The sequence below is a fragment of the Podarcis vaucheri genome (assembly GCF_965113315.1).
Source record: "Podarcis vaucheri genome assembly, chromosome: 2".
NCBI lineage: Eukaryota > Metazoa > Chordata > Lepidosauria > Squamata > Lacertidae > Podarcis > Podarcis vaucheri.
This window is the reverse complement of record NC_138760.1, coordinates 28,881,947-28,899,010: the sequence shown is the minus strand read 5'-3', so window position 1 is coordinate 28,899,010 and position 17,064 is coordinate 28,881,947. Positions and strand designations below refer to the sequence as shown.

Here is a 17,064-nt window from a genome sequence, read left to right as displayed (position 1 = left end):
AGGGCAAGGTCCAACCTTTGTTTAAAAACCTCCCAATTTTTTTCCCAGAGGGTGAAGCATGTGGCGAATGGAGCACCACACCACACCCACTTCTCTTTATATATGTTTAAAAGGAAATGGTAAGGTAAAGGGACCCCTGACCACTAGGTCCAGTCGTGACTGACTCTGGGGTTGCGGCGCTCATCTCGCTTTACTGGCCGAGGGAGCCAACATGTGGCCAGCATGACTAAGCTGCTTCTGGTGAACCAGAGCAGTGCACGGAAACACCACCCGAGTCCCACTTGGAAATGGTGGGAGAGCAGAAAACTTCTTGTTTACAAGTAGCATTCATTGCACAAGCCAAATATATCTACAGTGGTACCTCTGGTTACGAACTTAATTCGTTCCAGAGGTCCGTTCCTAACCTGAAACCGTCTTAACCTGAGGTACCACTTTAGCTAATGGGGTCTCCCGCTGCCGCTGCACGATTTCTGTTCTCATCCTGAGGTAAAGTTCTTAACCCAAGGTACTACTTCCGGTTAGCGGAGTCTGTAACTGGAAGTGTTTGTAACCCGAGGTACCACTGTAATAGGGATGGCACACCTTATTCATCCCAAGGGCTACATCGCCAAACACAGCATTTTCCCAGGAGTTGTGCTTACATAGGAAGTTGATAGCTGACCGTTGATAGGCTGTTGGGGGGGGGAGTTTTTAAGGGGTGAATATAAGAGGAAAACAAGAGACAGTGTGCTTGTGGAATGTGTTAAGATGCTGGCCCACTAGCAACTGTCTGAGAATGTGGATGAAGGATATGATATCATTCCTTTAGACATGCCTTGTGTCTGTGTTTTGATTATTAAGTCGTTTCAGTGTTACAAACTCTATATCTTTATCTATTTTTTCTCTATCTATCTATCTATTGTGATTTTTTTCAATAAAAAGACTTTTGAACACCACAGTAATCTCAAGTTGGGCTCTAGAGAAAAGTAATTATTAAATAGACTTACATATAATCTGGATCTGTTTTAATTATGCTTTTTCTTTCCTTTCTTTCAGATTCTTGTTATTCGCAGTGTTTCTTCTTATTCAGATTCTTATGTTCATTATACACCATTCCTTCAAAAACGCAGTGATCCCTATCAAGCTCTCCCCAGATTTATATTTTCTTAGGCCCAATGAAACTCATCACAAATACAAAACCAGCCTCCTCATTCAAAACTCTACAGGTAAGATGTATTTTATAATGTATTTCAGTCGCAATTTTAACACGTGTGTCTTTATCATATTGTTTTATTTTCTTACTGTGAACTGCCTTGGAATTATTTTTTAATGAAAGGTGGTATGAAAATGATTTTTAAATAATTAAAAACATCCAAGTTATAAAATACAATTGATTGTGATGTACAGTGGAGATAAAGAATAGTATGTGTTAGTTCAGGTTGAAGAGTGGCTGGTGTGGAGCATGGCAGGCAGGTGGCAAACTCAGTCCTCAAAAGCAGAAACAAATCTGGGCATTCACTCTCCTCCCAATTCATTTGCAAATTGGACTGACAGACATGTTTTGCACCAACAACCATTCTTCCCCCTGGTCCTGTTAGCTAAGAATCATGGGAGTTGTAGGCCAAAACATCTGGAGGGCCACAGGTTGAGGGTGCCTGGTTTAGGCAAAGCAGCTCTTGCTGCTGTAATAGCTGCTGCTGGTGAAAAGGGGGAGGCATTTTTTGTTTGTTTTAAATGAAGATTTCTGCCATTATTCTCAAAGGTGAGCAGCCCCTTTAAATCTTGCTACTGGGTTTCTGGGGGTTTTCCTGTTGTTATTCTGTCTCTCACAGCTACAATAAACCTACCATTAAAATTATGGACTGGTCATTTCTTCCTCAGAGGGCAAACGGGCAAATTTAGCAGGGGATCAAATAGTTTCCCCCCCTCACTGCATATTCAACACAAAAAACAGTGACAGTTTGTTGTTGACAAAGGACAGCTGGACATATAAAGGGCCCCGTTACCTTCAGTAGCTTCGGGCCTCATCAAACATAAATCCAGCCCTGATACTCGCATATCATTCTCTTCATTGTCTTTAACCTAGGGTCAAACATTGACGACATCCTCAGATCTCTTAGGAGCCAGAATATTCTGACAGAGATACTCAATGGCAGTGACTACGGATCAGCTGACTCCCATGGAACAGCATTGAATGGCAGCGATTACGTCTCATTTGCTCCACATAATGCAGGATTAAACGTGTTGCATGACGACAAGGTGAGAAGAAATACTGGTCCCCTTGGGATTAGAGACAGGAAGGCCTGGGGGGGGGGCGGAAAAATGGGGGGGGAGGGTTTTTTCCGTTTTCTTCCAAATGGGAACAAACAGCTTTTTTTTGGGGGGAGCCCTGTCCCCCCCCCCATTTCCCCGGGTTTTTTTTCCAGGCCTTCTCCCATCTCTGCTTGGGATATAGAGAGCTCAAGTAAACTGTTGCGCGTGTGGTTGCAATATGATGGAATTAACTTGCTGGAAGCCAAGTTCACTGCCTGGATGGGTGGTTATCTGAGAACCCCGCGTACAGGCCCCTGAATTCTGGGATGGAAGAAATGTACTAAATATAAAGAAGCAATACTTTTAATGTTTATTTTTAGTGCATAATTGTTTATTAAATGTATGAGTCACCTATTAAAGTGACATTCAGAACATAAAAAAACAGATCCCTCCCCCGGTTGTAAGCGATGGACGATTACTTCTAAGAAGTGGGAAAGAATCCTACAATTAGTCCCAAATTAGAGCCATTGCTCCTTGGAATAAACACAGGGGAGTAACATGGCTAATCTCTATTTTTGCAGTGTGATTTGACCACCAACAACCGTGCAGTTGCATTATAACATTTGTCAAGGTGGAACTTGTAATGTTGTGACATGCTTTGTAAAAATCCTTTTAGAAGCACATGATAGATACTCTATAGTCTGAGGGCATTCTCGCGCAGAGGTATTTGCAAGCCTGATGTCCCATAAGTAGTATTATCTGAGTCTTCTCAATGCTTTGTGAAACTGTGTACTTTTGATTCTGGAAGCTAGTTTTTACATTTTTGCGGGTGTTTTTTTTTGCAGAACTACATGTTTACAGTGGCTTTTAACCGTACAATGGTGCATTCTTTACCTGTTATGATGAATATCATTAGCAACGTGTACCTGCACAATTTAAACGTAACCGAAAGGATCCATGTCTGGAGTAACCCTTTCTTTCAAGTAAGTGAATGCAAAACCCAAAGACTAATAATTATAAATTGAAGTGGTAAGGGAAATGTAGGTGTGTTTTTTTTCTTGGGGATAAGCAACCCCCCTGTTTCGCTCCTTTATTCCTTAATGGATCCACTGCATTCCAGTCTGGTCCTGTAGATATATGCTCAGTGGCGGAGCTTCATGCTCCAGCACCGAGGGGCGGAGAGCAGGTGGGGGCGGGGCTGGCGTGTGTCCTGGGGGTGTGGCATGGCGCCTGCAGGGGCATGGCGCCCAGCGCAGGTGGGGGGGACAGCCGCAATGGCACTGCACTGGGATCGTGCTGCCGGGGGCGGTGCGCTCACCCCACACTCCCCTTCCTCCACCGGTGTGTATGCTAAGAACTGGGAATGTCTACAACATTAATTCCACCCTCATATTTTTCTTGCTGCAGTTTCACCATTTATATTTATTCGAATTAAGCACACGCACACACGCACACATATTTTCTTCTTCTTTGGCGATCACTTGTAGCCGAGTAAGGTAGTCTTCCATAAACACGGTTTTAACAATGAGTCTGTAAGTGACTGTGGAGGCCAATTCTGGATCCACACGTCCTTCCACAGTGGGGACATTGGTTTCCAGGCGGGAGTTGATCACGGTGTGGATTTGCCAAGCGTGCCTTCCTCTTAGCACGTTTCTCCCTTGAGTCCTGAGTTCGAGTGTCTTCAAAGCCCATGACACCTTTGGTAAAGGCTGTTCTCCAACTGGAGCGCTCGCAGGCCAGTGTTTCACAGTTGTCAGTGTTTATACTACATTTTTAAAGATTTGCCTTGAGACAGTCTTTAAATCTCTTTTGTTGATCTCCGGCATTACGCTTTCCATTTTTAAGTTTGGAATAGAGTAGTTGCTTTGGAAGACGATCATCAGGTATCTGCCCAACATGACCAGTCCAACAAAGATGATGTTGAAGAATCATTGCTTTAAAACTGGTGATCTCTGCTTCTTCCAGTACACTGACATTAGTTTGCCTGTCTTCCCAAGTGATGTGTAAAAATTTTTGGAGACACCATTGACGGAATCTTTTGAGGAGTTGGGAGATGGCTTTTATAAGTGGTCCATGTTTCAGAAGCATATCACACATGAGCACAGCCAACCATCTAGCTGTGTACTGTGGCCTAGCAAATGTTTGATAACCCTTCTATACCTTTCCAGTAACTAGCAGACAGCAAAAACGGGGTGTTGATTGAGTCCATTTGTGGACACATCCCCTTCCATGTCTGCAGACATAAAATTAATGTTCCAGATGATTTTTTGTTTTGTTTTTCTTACACTGAAATCTTTTGACTTGCAGGAAATTACTGACACAGTTTTCACACTAGTTCTGTACTTTGAGGCTGTGTTACTAGGAGTCATTGTAACTGGGATGCCGCCATATTTTGCCATGGAGAATGCAGAAAATCACAAGGTAATATATTTCAACCACAGTATTTAAAAAAGGAACATAAGTCTTCTTTACTGGTTCCCCTGGTCATCTGGCCAAATATAATATGATATGAATGAGTAGATAATCAGGCCATCTAGTTGTCCTCATGACCCACATTAATTGATCTCACTTTGTAGTGTACTAATCCATAATAGACACAAACATATTATATGAAACTTCGGGAGTTTGCTGCTAGGGCAAAATTAACTCATTACTTCACATTTAGACGACAGGAAGGTATGATAGCTTCGTAATATAAGATGGAATAGTTTTATTGAATATAGCAAAATTAAATGATTGTGGCAACATGTAATAATAAATCAGTTTGTAATGCAATTCAGAACAGATACAAATATTTTTCAATATAAATCAGTAGTTTTTCAGTTCTTCAGCAGGACAGTACCCTCTCTTTGGTGGTAGAGCCAGTGTGGTGTAGTGTTTAGAGTGTCGGACTAGGACCTGGGAGACCTGGGTTCAAATCCCCACTCAGGCATGAAACTCACTGGGTGACCTTGGGCCAGTCATTGCCTCTCAGCCTAACCTGCCTCACAGAGTTGTTGTAGGGATTAAGGAAGGGGGGAGGGAACCATGTACGCCACCTTGAATTCCTTGGATGTGGGGAAGGTGGGATAGAAGTGCAATAAATAAATATTTGATAATGATGAAACAGTACAAATAAATTAGTAGTATGCGATTTATGTAAGCTTATAATATTGCAATTAACTATAGTTTTAAATTTAAAAGATGCTGCACTAATTAAGTATATGCCCATATTTGTTTTTTTTTAATGGTTTGGGACCACACTAACTGAAGACCACTTGTACCTGCCTAGCCTTTATGATCAGTCACTGAGGTCCTCTTCTCAGCAGTATGAGATGTTAGGTTAACAGATTACCAGGGACAGAGCCTTTTCAGAAGTCATTGGCATTTGTAGACCAGGGATTAAATCTCCTTCTCTAACCGTATAAAATCCACACGGATTTTTATTTATCTTATTTGCGCTTCCCTTTCTCTCCGGCACCAATGTATCTGTCTTTCCTTCTTTGAGCTGCTCTCTCTTACTATATAGCTTTGTTACTAAATAAGACCTATTCTTATTTGATCTGTGTTCATTCATCGCTTACTGGTGTTTTGGCTGCTGTACTTCAGTCCAGGAAGTTCTGGGCTTCCCGGAGGCATCTTGTTGGTGAGAACAGAATACTAGACTCGATGGGCATCCAAAAGGGTTTTTCTTACATTCTTACATTTCTGTGATGTGCATAAGCCGTTCAGCTCTGTTCATCCCAATCCAAAACTGCTGAAGAGCAGAAATCTGGTTAGGCTAATCTGGTTAGGCTTGGTGCCATTTTCCGTGTTTGACATGTGTTTTAATGTGTTTTGCAGATCAAAGTCTACACTCAACTTAAGATCTCAGGTCTTTATCCATCTGCATACTGGTGTGGACAGGCGCTAGTTGACATTCCTTTATTTTATATTATTCTCCTCCTCATGATGGGTAGCTTATTTGTATTTCACCATGGAGTTTATTTTTTCCCTGAAAAGTTTATTGCTGTGGTAAGTCTTGCTTAATTTCAAATAATTTTCGTGTATTTTACTCATTCTTTGTTGTTGTTGTTAATACATTTGGGTTATTAACCCACTTCTCAAAGGTGGAGACAAGATCAAAAATACCTAAATCTTAATTCCTACTAAAATAGAAAACAATGATACCACTTAGCCCCTCATACTGGTTTCACTATGGCAGTGAAAATCCAGGACAGATGCAAACATCTGAGCGCTTCCCAAACATTCAGTTTTTGTACTGTCTTGGTATGCAGGTGCTATAAACATAAGAATTATTTTCATCTCTTTTTTTCTGGCTCATGGCTTTTAAGTATTTGTATGCCATTTCCAATCCAACATGGCAAATTGTGTCTGAAAATGGCAGTAGAGATACAACAGTGCAGCTGTGAATTTACTTTCTAGTAGCTACTCACATTAGGGTACGGGCTGCTACTTTCTTTATGCAGATTCATGGGCAATTTTGAGCAAAGCGCATATTTTTACTAATAAAAAGTAAGAACATCATCAGTGTACGCCAGCATGGTGTAGTCGTTAAGAGCGGTGGACTCGTAATCTGGTGAACCGGGTTCGCTTCCCCGCTCCTCCACATGCAGCTGCTGGGTGACCGTGGGCCAGTCACACTTCTCTGAAGTCTCTCAGCCCCACTCACCTCACAGAGTGTTTGTTGTGGAGGAGGAAGGGAAAGGAGATTGTTAGCCGCTTTGAGACTCCTTAGGGTAGTGATAAAGCGGGATATCAAATCCAAACTCTTCTTCTTCTCCCTCCCCTGTTTCCCTTATCAAGTGGCCGTAGTACAAATGTGACCAGCCATTTTTGGTAAAAAGTGGTCTGTGTTTTCCTTTATCACATGGATCCCAAATCCTTCCCTCCTTCTGAAATCTCCATGTGCAGGCTATAATCCCGAGTAGCCTGCAAGACCAGTCCTGGACAGGAGCAGGGCTATTGGCTTAAGGTCCGTGAGGGAAACATGAACAAAATAACAGAAGGGGGAACTTAAAGGATGCCATTGAGCCCTATAGGGATTCCCTGCTCGGGGATTTAGGGGAGCAGGGAGTGCCTTAGTTTCTTAACTGCTGTTACCTGTTTCTACCTCGGAACATGTTTTAATTAACACTAATAACTTTCCTTTCCTTACAGATTTTTTGCCTCATTGGCTACGTACCATCAGTAGTTCTGTTCAATTATGTTGTCTCCTTCACCTTTAAAACGATTCAAAACACCAAAGAATTTTGGTCATTCATTTTTTCAGTGGTAAGTTTAATGGCTGTGTTGAAGTTGCCTTTCCTGCTTACCATAATTTTGCAATGAGTATTGTATCAGTTACATCCCCCCCCCCCCCCAGTAATTTGGATGTGGCCCAGTCCTGCAAGCACACAAACCCTGTTTAGGCGCTTGGTAGCCTTGGCTACCAAATGCAGGATAGGACTACCAAGAACACATGGAGCGGCCATGTCCTCTGGATGATGACACCGGCCATGCCTTCCTTCCCCAATCTCATAGGTATGCACACACGGTTCCCTCCATGAGAACGGGAAGCCGGTTGTTGAAAGTCCAAGTCTTTATTTTAATTTCTTTTCCCTTTCAGGCAGCCTTGGTTTGTTCTGTTGTCATCGAAATAGCATTTTTTATGATGTACTACACAACAGCGGCCGTCCTTCACACCTGTTTTTCTGTCTTCATTCCAATCTATCCCCTTATTGGGTGCCTCATTTCTTTTATAAAGGTAAGTTTTCAAGGAACTGAAATAGGGATATGTTCTGCTTGTGGTGTGTCCTAGGGGAGGGAATATATTAAACTGCAATGTGAGTGCAGGATAAAGACATATCCAATAGCATTATGTGGGTTAGCTCCTTCCTCTGATACCCACTACAAAATAAGGGTAGACCTTTTTCAAAGAGCATCATGGAGGTTGCCTGGGCAAGAGGAATGGTGTGAAGAGGGGCAGTTTCTCCTTTCACTGACAGGAAGAGTGGAAGAGGAAACTTACTGAGGCAATATCCCCAACCATAGCAGCCTCTGAAGTAACAGACTGGCATTGTATTAATGTATGCAGTACTACCAACCTTATTATATGCTTGTGAAACATGGATCACTTATAAATGCCACCTCCAACTCCTCAAAAGATTCCATCAACGGTGTCCCCCAAAAATTTTACACATCACTTGGGAAGACAGGCGAACTAATATCAGTGTACTGGAAGAAGCAGAGATCACCAGTGTTGAAGCAATGATTCTTCAACATCAACTTTGTTGGACTGGGCATGTTGTGTGGATGCCTGATGATCGTCTTCCAAAGTACTCTATTCCGAACTTAAAGATGGAAAGCGTAATGCTGGTGGTCAACAAAAGAGGTTTAAAGACTGTCTCAAGGCAAATCTTAAAAAATATAGTATAAACACTGTCAACTGGGAAACACTGGCCTGCGAGCGCTCTAGTTGGAGAACAGCCTTTACCAGAGGTGTCATGGGCTTTGAAGACACTCAAACTCAGGACTCAAGGGAGAAACGTGCTAAGAGGAAGGCACACCTGGCATATCCACAACGTGATCAACTCCTGCCCGGAAACCAATGTCCCCACTTTGGAAGGACATGTGAATCCAGAATTGGCCTCATTGTTAAAACAATGTTTATGGAAGACAATCTTCCTCATTTACGAGTGACCGCTGAAGAAGAAGAAGAAGAATCGTGCATTTTAGTCACAGGCAATTATGGGAGCTCTCTTTTACCGTGTCATTTAAGCATCATGAAAACTTTGATAATATAAACTGCAGCTGAATCGAAGAGAAAAAGGGGTGTTCTTGGGCCGCGCTGTCCTTAAATGACCCTAGCCCCGCCCCAGCAGCCAGCCGATTGGCTGGCCCAGGATATGACGCGGCCCGAGGATTCCCATAATTGCGTGGGGCTGCAGCCAGCCCCGTGCGGGTAGTGGTGGGCGTGAGCCCGCAACCCCCCCTCCTGCTGTCGGGAGTGGCTTTATCTTTGAAATATTCTTGTTTTATTTAAAAAGGAGGGGAAGCATTTAAACAGCTTGGTTACAATCCAGAAGAGACATCCCATTGGAATAAACTGGTATTTTTAGTTTATGGTATCTTTAATAGTGGTATTAACTGTATTGATTCGCTATAATTCAGAAGAAAAGTTTTATCACTCTTTGGGAAAGCATGCAGATTTTCTGAATTGCAGTGTTAAAATTAAAATTGGCATCATCTGCAAAATACATTGAAAAGAGTTGTATGAATAACTATTTGTTATCTTGTTAGATAGCCCGGAAACTTGATAACAAGATGGAAAGGAATTCAGAAAGATTGCTGGTTTCAGTAGTAGCGGTAAGCATGCTGTTTTTCTTTTGATATTCGGGGGGTCGGCTATTTGGTTACATTTTAGAGAGTAATTATTGTTACTGTTTATCATTTGTGCAAACCCATCATTTTATTGTGTGTTTAACTTTTTTTTTTTGTTTACATGCAGTATTCTAACATCAAGTAGTATAGTTTCACCTTTTCTTTTTTCTTTTTAAAATAATTTTTATTAACAGTCCAATCACATCACATTATCACATTGATTCCAAATTATACAGCCAAATTTTAAATTTTGTTGGGGGTACCCATATATCAAGCTCAGCTCGAGTCCAAAACAGCATCACTTATCTTACTGCATTAATTAGACAGTTCTCTCCAGTTTGATCCGGAAAGTCCTTTGTTACTTCTTTTCTCTTCTTGTTGTTAGCATAAATTCCTTTCTTTGCGATCTCTGATGATTTTCACAAGCAGGTTAACAGCTGGCATTCTATGTGGATTTTGTACTTTTCCAAAAATCATATCGATCTGGGACAGCCTCTGTACAACGCTTCCATAAACAAAATTAATCTCCGATCTGTCCTTTATTTTTCTCAGGCTTACCAAATAACAAATGAGTCTGGGGGTTCTGTCAGGTCAAACTTACATTCCAGCATTCCTTCTCTTTCAAACAATCCTGATTCTCCTCCCCCAGTCCTTCTTCCTCGGCAAACCTGTCATGGCGAGACGCCATTTTTTAACTGCGTCATAAAAATTTTCTTCCTTTCTCACCGTTCTGCAGTCTTCTTTCCTTATACTCCATCCCACATAGTTCTTAAAATCCTGCCTGTGATTCATAGAAACGCGACAATCTTGTTTCTATCTGGGGTGAAGGGTTATTAATGTCACATCATGCAAAGAAAAAAAGAGTTTTTTCCTCCACCACCCCCCCCCCTTCGTTCCAAACATAAAATCTCCTTATGGTGATTCATCAGAAGATTTACTTACCCATCCGTCACTCCTGGTCACAGAGATCCATTAATCAGCAGTCTTATCTTCGAGCTTTACTTGATGTATGTGCTTTCAGCTTCGTTTCCAATCGTATGTTTCCAATTATAATTCCAAGCTGAAGCAACCAGCATGCGCTAATTGGAATCGGCGTCAGGAAGATCTGACTTCACCGAGGGCCTGTGCCAAGTGTTCAGCACCCCCATCACTCATTTCAGGGGGTGCATCGTGAACACCGCTGGCAGGACAGTTCTCCTCCACATCCTGGAGGAGTTCAGGAAGGCTGCATACTTCCCATAGCAGCCCCTTAGTACCTTGTATGGGTCAGAGAGACATTATTGTCAGCCATCTTCCAACGCGCCACCTGGTGGCCCCCTTTTCAATTAGAGGGCATGTGGTGTTTGTTCCAGACAATCCTGGAAGTCAGTGTGCTGTGCCCATAGATTACTTGGGTTTTTGTAAGATCCCAGTTGAACTATTGCAATGCTTTATAAAGTGGGATTTCTTGAAAAAGCATTCAGAAATTTGGACTAGTGTAGACTGTGGCAGATTATTGACTGGAATTCACCACAGGGAACATATTACCAGAATGCTGAATGGTTTTCTTAAGACTTCCATTCAGTTTCTGGGTACCATTCAAAGTGTTAGTTTTAACTTTCAGTGGTGAGTCTAGAACTTTAAATGGCCAACTTCTCTTATGTGAGAGTTCTATAATTTAAGAGCTTCATCTGAAGTCCTACTTTGAGTGCCTCTGTCTTTGGAACTTAGGCAAGTGCCTGCAGAAGAGAATTGACACCCGAATTATGTAGTTTCTTTTCTACACTGCAGTCGAACGCATTGTTATCTTTTAAAGTCTTGTGTGTCTGTCCTGATTGCCCATGCTTTACTATAGCTCTTGATATTTATTATCTCGTCTTTACTTGGTTTCTTAATTGTCCAGTTTTAATTCTGATTTTATGAGAAAAAAATTTTTTTACATAAATAATTTAATCTACAGGTGGGTCCAGAAAGTGCAATGACAGAGTGAAAGGCGTTCTATCAGAATAATTTTACTTTTACGGTGTTTTCCTAAGTACCCCTGGCATTTTCCATGCCTATAAAATTGAATGAAAAAGTCAGATTGCCCAGAATATTTATGCCACGTTCTATATCACCTGACTATCATTCAGATTGATACTATTTAAAAGTAGGAGGTTGTATCCAACCAAGTTCTACTAAGAGCAGATCCGTTAAAATGAATGTACCCAGGTTAGTCATGTCCAGCAATTTCAAGGGGTCTCTTCTGAGTAAGTCTCTTCTGAGTAAACTGGAGACATCCCAGTGAATTATTCCACTTGTGAACTTGTCTTCAGACTTGGGAAAAGGGAGGGAAGAACTTCACGAGAGTGGTTGGTAGCAACAAAACCAAAAACTTCACTCCTCCATTCTTCGTAAAAATGTGACCAACTGCACCACCTTTTCAAATAACAATTAGGATGCTATCCTTCATTCTGGGCAGTGTAATTCAGAAAGATTATTTCACGCTTAAGGCTGCTGCTTGAAAAATCAAACCAAGGGTTCAGAGGTCTCACCTGAGGTCTCATACTTAGGAATGATTGGACGTTTATTGGTGCAACAGGCCTTGTTTCCAGTGCCAACATAAGAGCAGCCATTTTGCCTGAACCTGCCACCACTGTGGCATGTGAGTGCTGCTCAAAACGGTATTTAGAAGGGATAGGGTGAGACAAACCTACTTATTTCTTAAATAAAACAATAGTATTTATTTTATTGATCTTTGATCAAAACATTTGAAGGTCACCTTTTAGAACTTGGTCCTTTTAGGCTGCTTAAACAAATCAGCCTACAGATGTATGCAGAAAAAAAGGCGAGTGTTACATGGAGTGTAACACTCTCCTGCAATCTATAATTTTAGGTGGTATGCCCACCATGTCTTCAAAGGGCATTTGAAGCACATTCTTTCCCTCACAGAATTTTGGGCATTGTAGTTTACTGCTCACAGAGTTACAATTCCCAGCTACCTTTAACAAACCACAGTGCCTCGAATTCGGGGTGTGTGGGTGTGTGTGTGTGTGCTTCAAATGTGCTTTATATGTTTAGTGTGTACCACAGCTTTACATTACACTGTAGAACGGGAGGAGTGTTAATAAATGTTCAGATCCTGAAGTTCAGTTGAAATCCAGAGAAAGACATGTAAGAGTACTGTGGGAGAGCTCAGATCAGGAAATATATCTAGTTGTTTTGGACTAGTCTCGATGAGCCCCAGCCAGCATAACCAATAGTCAGGAATGAAATGAATTGTAGTACAAAACAAGCATTCCGTGAATGATGAAGAAAATCAGAAACCTCTTTCATGACGGGGAAACGTTCAAGAAATTAAGAGAACAGATTTCAGCAGATTACAGTTGGGAAGACTGTGATTTCCAGATTGAACATTTTTTAAAATAGAACTTAAAAAAATAATAATCACCATATCGTAAAGGTTTGCACTAAATGTGTCTGCCTGCCAGTGCCATAGTCTCATAACCATACACAATACCATAGATTATAAATATAGGAGTACAGCAATTGGCATGCCCCATTCTATACATTCATGTTTAAGTTTCAGTAAACTTGCAGTTACAAATGCAAATCAGCACAGGACCAAAGCTGTTTCAATTAATATACTTTTTTCCTTTCTTCAATTTAGCCTTATTTGCAATGTGTAATTTGGCTCTTCCTTCTACGATATCTTGAGGTGAAGTGTGGAGGCAAATCGTTGAGAGAGGACCCATTTTTCAGGTTTGTTTGTCTTTGAAGTAGCAGTATTCAGAACAGCGTGCACCAACCAAAAGAATCAGCACAGATCGATGCGGAGGCTGAGATCCAAACCTGATTTCAGGATGATATTATTAATAGTATTCGTATTCGTATTAGTATTATTTGCACTTATTAGCCGCTTTTCTTACAAAATAGTTCAAAGATTAAAATCAATATAAAACCAAAGCAGAAAAAACCCCATTCATACGTATTAAAAGCCCATTCATTTCTCCACTCATTTCACATGCGCCTTGGATGTGCCTCCTCATGTGAGGAGAGGAAGTCCTTAAAGTATTGAGCCACATAAGGCCGAAAGCTTGATAGGCCCAAAACCAGCACTTTGAATTGAGCCCAGAAGCTAATTGGTAGCCAGTGTCATCATGCCAGAATTTTTATATGCTTGGAGTGACTTGCTCCCATTCATCTCCCATTGGCCAACAAATTCTTCACCAGCTGCAATTTCGGAACTGTCTTCAAAGGCAGCCCCCTCCCTGTATAATGCATTGCAGTGACCTAACCTAGAGGTTACCAATGTAAACATCAGAATTTAGGCTGTCCCAGTCCTGATAGGGCACAGCTGGGCCAGCAGCCAAAGCAGATAGATAGCACTTGGTCCACTGAGGCCCCTTGAGCTTCAAGCAACAGTAATGGTTACCAGAAGCTATGTAGCAGCTCCTTCAGAGGGAGTGTAAGCCCATCCAGAGAAGACCACATCCTCTTCATCTGGTCTAACATATAACCCTAGCAGTCATGTCTGGATTAGGTTCCAGTTTATTGACACTCATCCAGTCTATTACAGAGGTAAGACATCAGTGCAGCACATTCATTGCTATGCCTGCAGATGTAAAGGAGTAGGGCTAGGTGTCACCAGCGTATTGCTCACGGTGTACTGCAAAACTCCTGGCGACCCCACTCAGTGGTTTCATGTTGGTGTTAAGCAGCACGGGGGATAAAACTGAACCTTGCAGAACCCTACACTGAAGGCTCCATGGAGCTGGACAGTTGACTCCCCAAGCACCATCCTTGGCTGTTGCTCCTCTTCAAGCCAGTACTAGATGACTCACAGAATCTGCGAGGGACTGTGCTCACTGCCAGTTCTGCTGCAGTGATGCTTCGGATAGGGACATATCAGCAGGGTTACATGTATGAAACTTTCCATATTATGGACTGGCCTGTTGAGCTGATGGCATTACAGTGGTACCTCCGGTTGCAGACGGGATCTGTTCCAGGGGTCCGGCCAGATCCCGAGGTTTTGCAACCAGACAACCGCTTCTGTGTATGTGGCGGTAGACCACTTCTGCACATGTGCGCACAGCAAAACCCAGTAAAATACTTCCGGGTTTGCCACTTTCGTGTCCCGAAATTTACGTAACCAGAGGATTACGTAAATTTCTGTGAGTGCTATGTATCCAGAGGTCCCATGAGCAGAGTTTAAACCTATTTCCCTACCTTCAGAACTCCCGTGAAAGTGAAGCCCTGGAAGTTCCCAGATGTGCCACATAATGAAGATGAGGATGAAGATGTTATGGCTGAGAGGTTGAGGGTTAAGGAGATGACAACCTGCCAGAGCTGTGAGGAGGTAAGTCTTTCCCTTCAGTGAAAAATCATACTCCCTAGTTTGCACCCAATGATGTGCTAAGATTTAGGGAAGCTGGAAGTCTTTCTCCTGGCAGCACAGGAGGAAGACAGGTGAGTGAGGAGCAGATGAGCCTGAGGCTTCTGCTTAACCTCAGGCTCACATGTGTGTGCCTTAGGCTCATGTGTTCCTGCACATCACATTTAACCAGGGTTTGCTCATCCTCACTTCAGTGGGCTAATTCACCCCGATATTGTTTTCTGCTGATTTCGGTGTTGGTGATGTAAAGAACAGAAATTAAATTAGACACAGCACGCACTGGGGGGATGGAGCTCAGTGCTCGGATGGATTATTTTTTTAAAAAATTGCATTATATAATCTCATTCAGTATTCAACTCTATCATCTTTTGTTTTATTAGAAACCAGCAGTTTTGGTCAGTAATTTGCATAAAGAGTACGATGAAAAGAAAGATTTTCTTCTTGGAAGGAAAATAAAGAAAGTGGCAACAAACCATGTCTCTCTTTGCGTAAAAAAAGGTTCGAGTTAAATTGTTTACTATGGAATCAATACTCTTTTTTAGAAAATACAACACACCCTCTTGTGAGGCACAACTGCAGGTGCTCTTTCTTTTTATTTCAGGGGAGATTCTGGGACTGTTGGGCCCCAATGGAGCTGGGAAGAGCACACTCATTAATATATTGGTGGGAGAAGTCGAACCAACTTCAGGCCAGGTATTCAAATGCAACCTAACCTGTCTGCTCACTCTTCCTTCTGAGTTTTATTGTGTTCACCATTACAGGAGTTCTCTTTTAATTAAAAAGTTTCATAGCTCAGGCACTGGTCCCTCTTTCTAGATTGAAGAAACTGATATCTCATACTGAATCTACATCCAGTTTATGGTTTGATTTCAGAATGAATTGTCCATGCAGCACTCTGCTCACGCCACACCCTGCATTGAGTCGCTTAAGAGCAGTAGCTCCAACGCCAGTCTTCCTACTGCCACAACAGCAGTGTGGCTCACTAGGAAGCGTGATCTGACACGCCAGCCAGCCAGAACAAAAAGCGTACAGAAAGAGAGAGAGAGAGAGAGATTGTGGTGGGTTGACAAAGAAAGAAGGGGGATTGTCAGAGAGCATGGGGTGTGTGAAGTGTCCCTTTTCTTCAGAAGCTCAGTGTGCTGATGCTGGTACAGCTGTTGGATTTCATTTGCGCTGAAAAGGGCCATACAAAACTGAAATGGTTGAGCTGAACAAAACAGCGTTACGAGTTACAAACAGACTTGCCCTCATCTTGATTCTGGCAGCACTCCAGTAGAAACTAAAGATAGGAAAAATGGGTTCCCCTCACGCATATAACACTTTATAAAGTCAGAAATAGGCTCGTAGGAGGGTTGGAACCTGCCCAGCTTCCATAGGATTATCATGTATCAGTAAGATGAAAACTCTTCAGATAGTATTTCTTGCCATTATTTTAATTTAGCTCTTCCTATCATTCAGTATTTCCTTGCAAACTTTATGTAGGAATTTTAAAACCATAGACTGTGTAGTTTATTTTTATGTACGCCATGTTGGAATGCTAATTACTAATTGGTATAGAAATGTTTTAAACAAATACATTAACAATAATAATGATAACAACAAGGTGAAAATGTTAACTAAGGATTGGTATATCCACAGGTGCTGATGGGAGATTATTCCTTAGGTGAGAATAATGAGGATAGCTCCATGAGATTTGTGGGATACTGTCCTCAGACAAACCCCCTCTGGCCTGATATTACATTGCAGGAGCATTTTGAAATTTATGGTGCTATCAAAGGAATGAATGAAAGCGACATGAATGAAGTCATAAAATGGTAAATATTTTATTTTGAACACTTGTTGTACAGTAGTCTATCTCCCCCTCCCCGTCCTTCGGTATGGGTATCTTACTTAATTGCAAAGTATAAAATTGATGGTGATCAAACTGTACTTGTAAAACTTAGCATGTCCCTTTAAAATGCAGCTTTCAAGTATTAAAGTGGTACATACAATATTTAACAGACGTGTTTCATTTACACTTGACAAATGGCTCAAAAGGGAGATAAACCCAGAAAGAAACAAGATTTAGGAACCTCAGAGTAGTGCTTATAAGTAGCAAATACATACCAGGAACTGCTCTAAGTTTTAAGATACTGGAC

At 41.7% G+C, this 17,064-nt stretch overlaps 1 protein-coding gene across 6 annotated transcripts in view; it reads left to right on the top strand.

The window, feature by feature from the left end:
- The window catches only part of LOC309526371 (cholesterol transporter ABCA5-like), a 54,887-nt gene that overhangs the window by 29,106 nt on the left and 8,717 nt on the right, over positions 1-17,064 (top strand). For all 6 annotated transcript variants that reach the window (XM_082212356.1, XM_082212354.1, XM_082212355.1 and 3 more), the window contains 13 exons: positions 1,036-1,205; positions 2,066-2,238; positions 3,078-3,215; positions 4,540-4,653; positions 6,055-6,225; positions 7,372-7,485; positions 7,820-7,957; positions 9,493-9,558; positions 13,202-13,293; positions 14,767-14,890; positions 15,307-15,424; positions 15,528-15,619; positions 16,565-16,740. In XM_082212356.1, the coding sequence (XP_082068482.1) occupies positions 1,036-1,205; positions 2,066-2,238; positions 3,078-3,215; positions 4,540-4,653; positions 6,055-6,225; positions 7,372-7,485; positions 7,820-7,957; positions 9,493-9,558; positions 13,202-13,293; positions 14,767-14,890; positions 15,307-15,424; positions 15,528-15,619; positions 16,565-16,740 (1,686 nt within the window). The remainder of the gene's footprint in view (positions 1-1,035; positions 1,206-2,065; positions 2,239-3,077; positions 3,216-4,539; positions 4,654-6,054; positions 6,226-7,371; positions 7,486-7,819; positions 7,958-9,492; positions 9,559-13,201; positions 13,294-14,766; positions 14,891-15,306; positions 15,425-15,527; positions 15,620-16,564; positions 16,741-17,064) is intronic.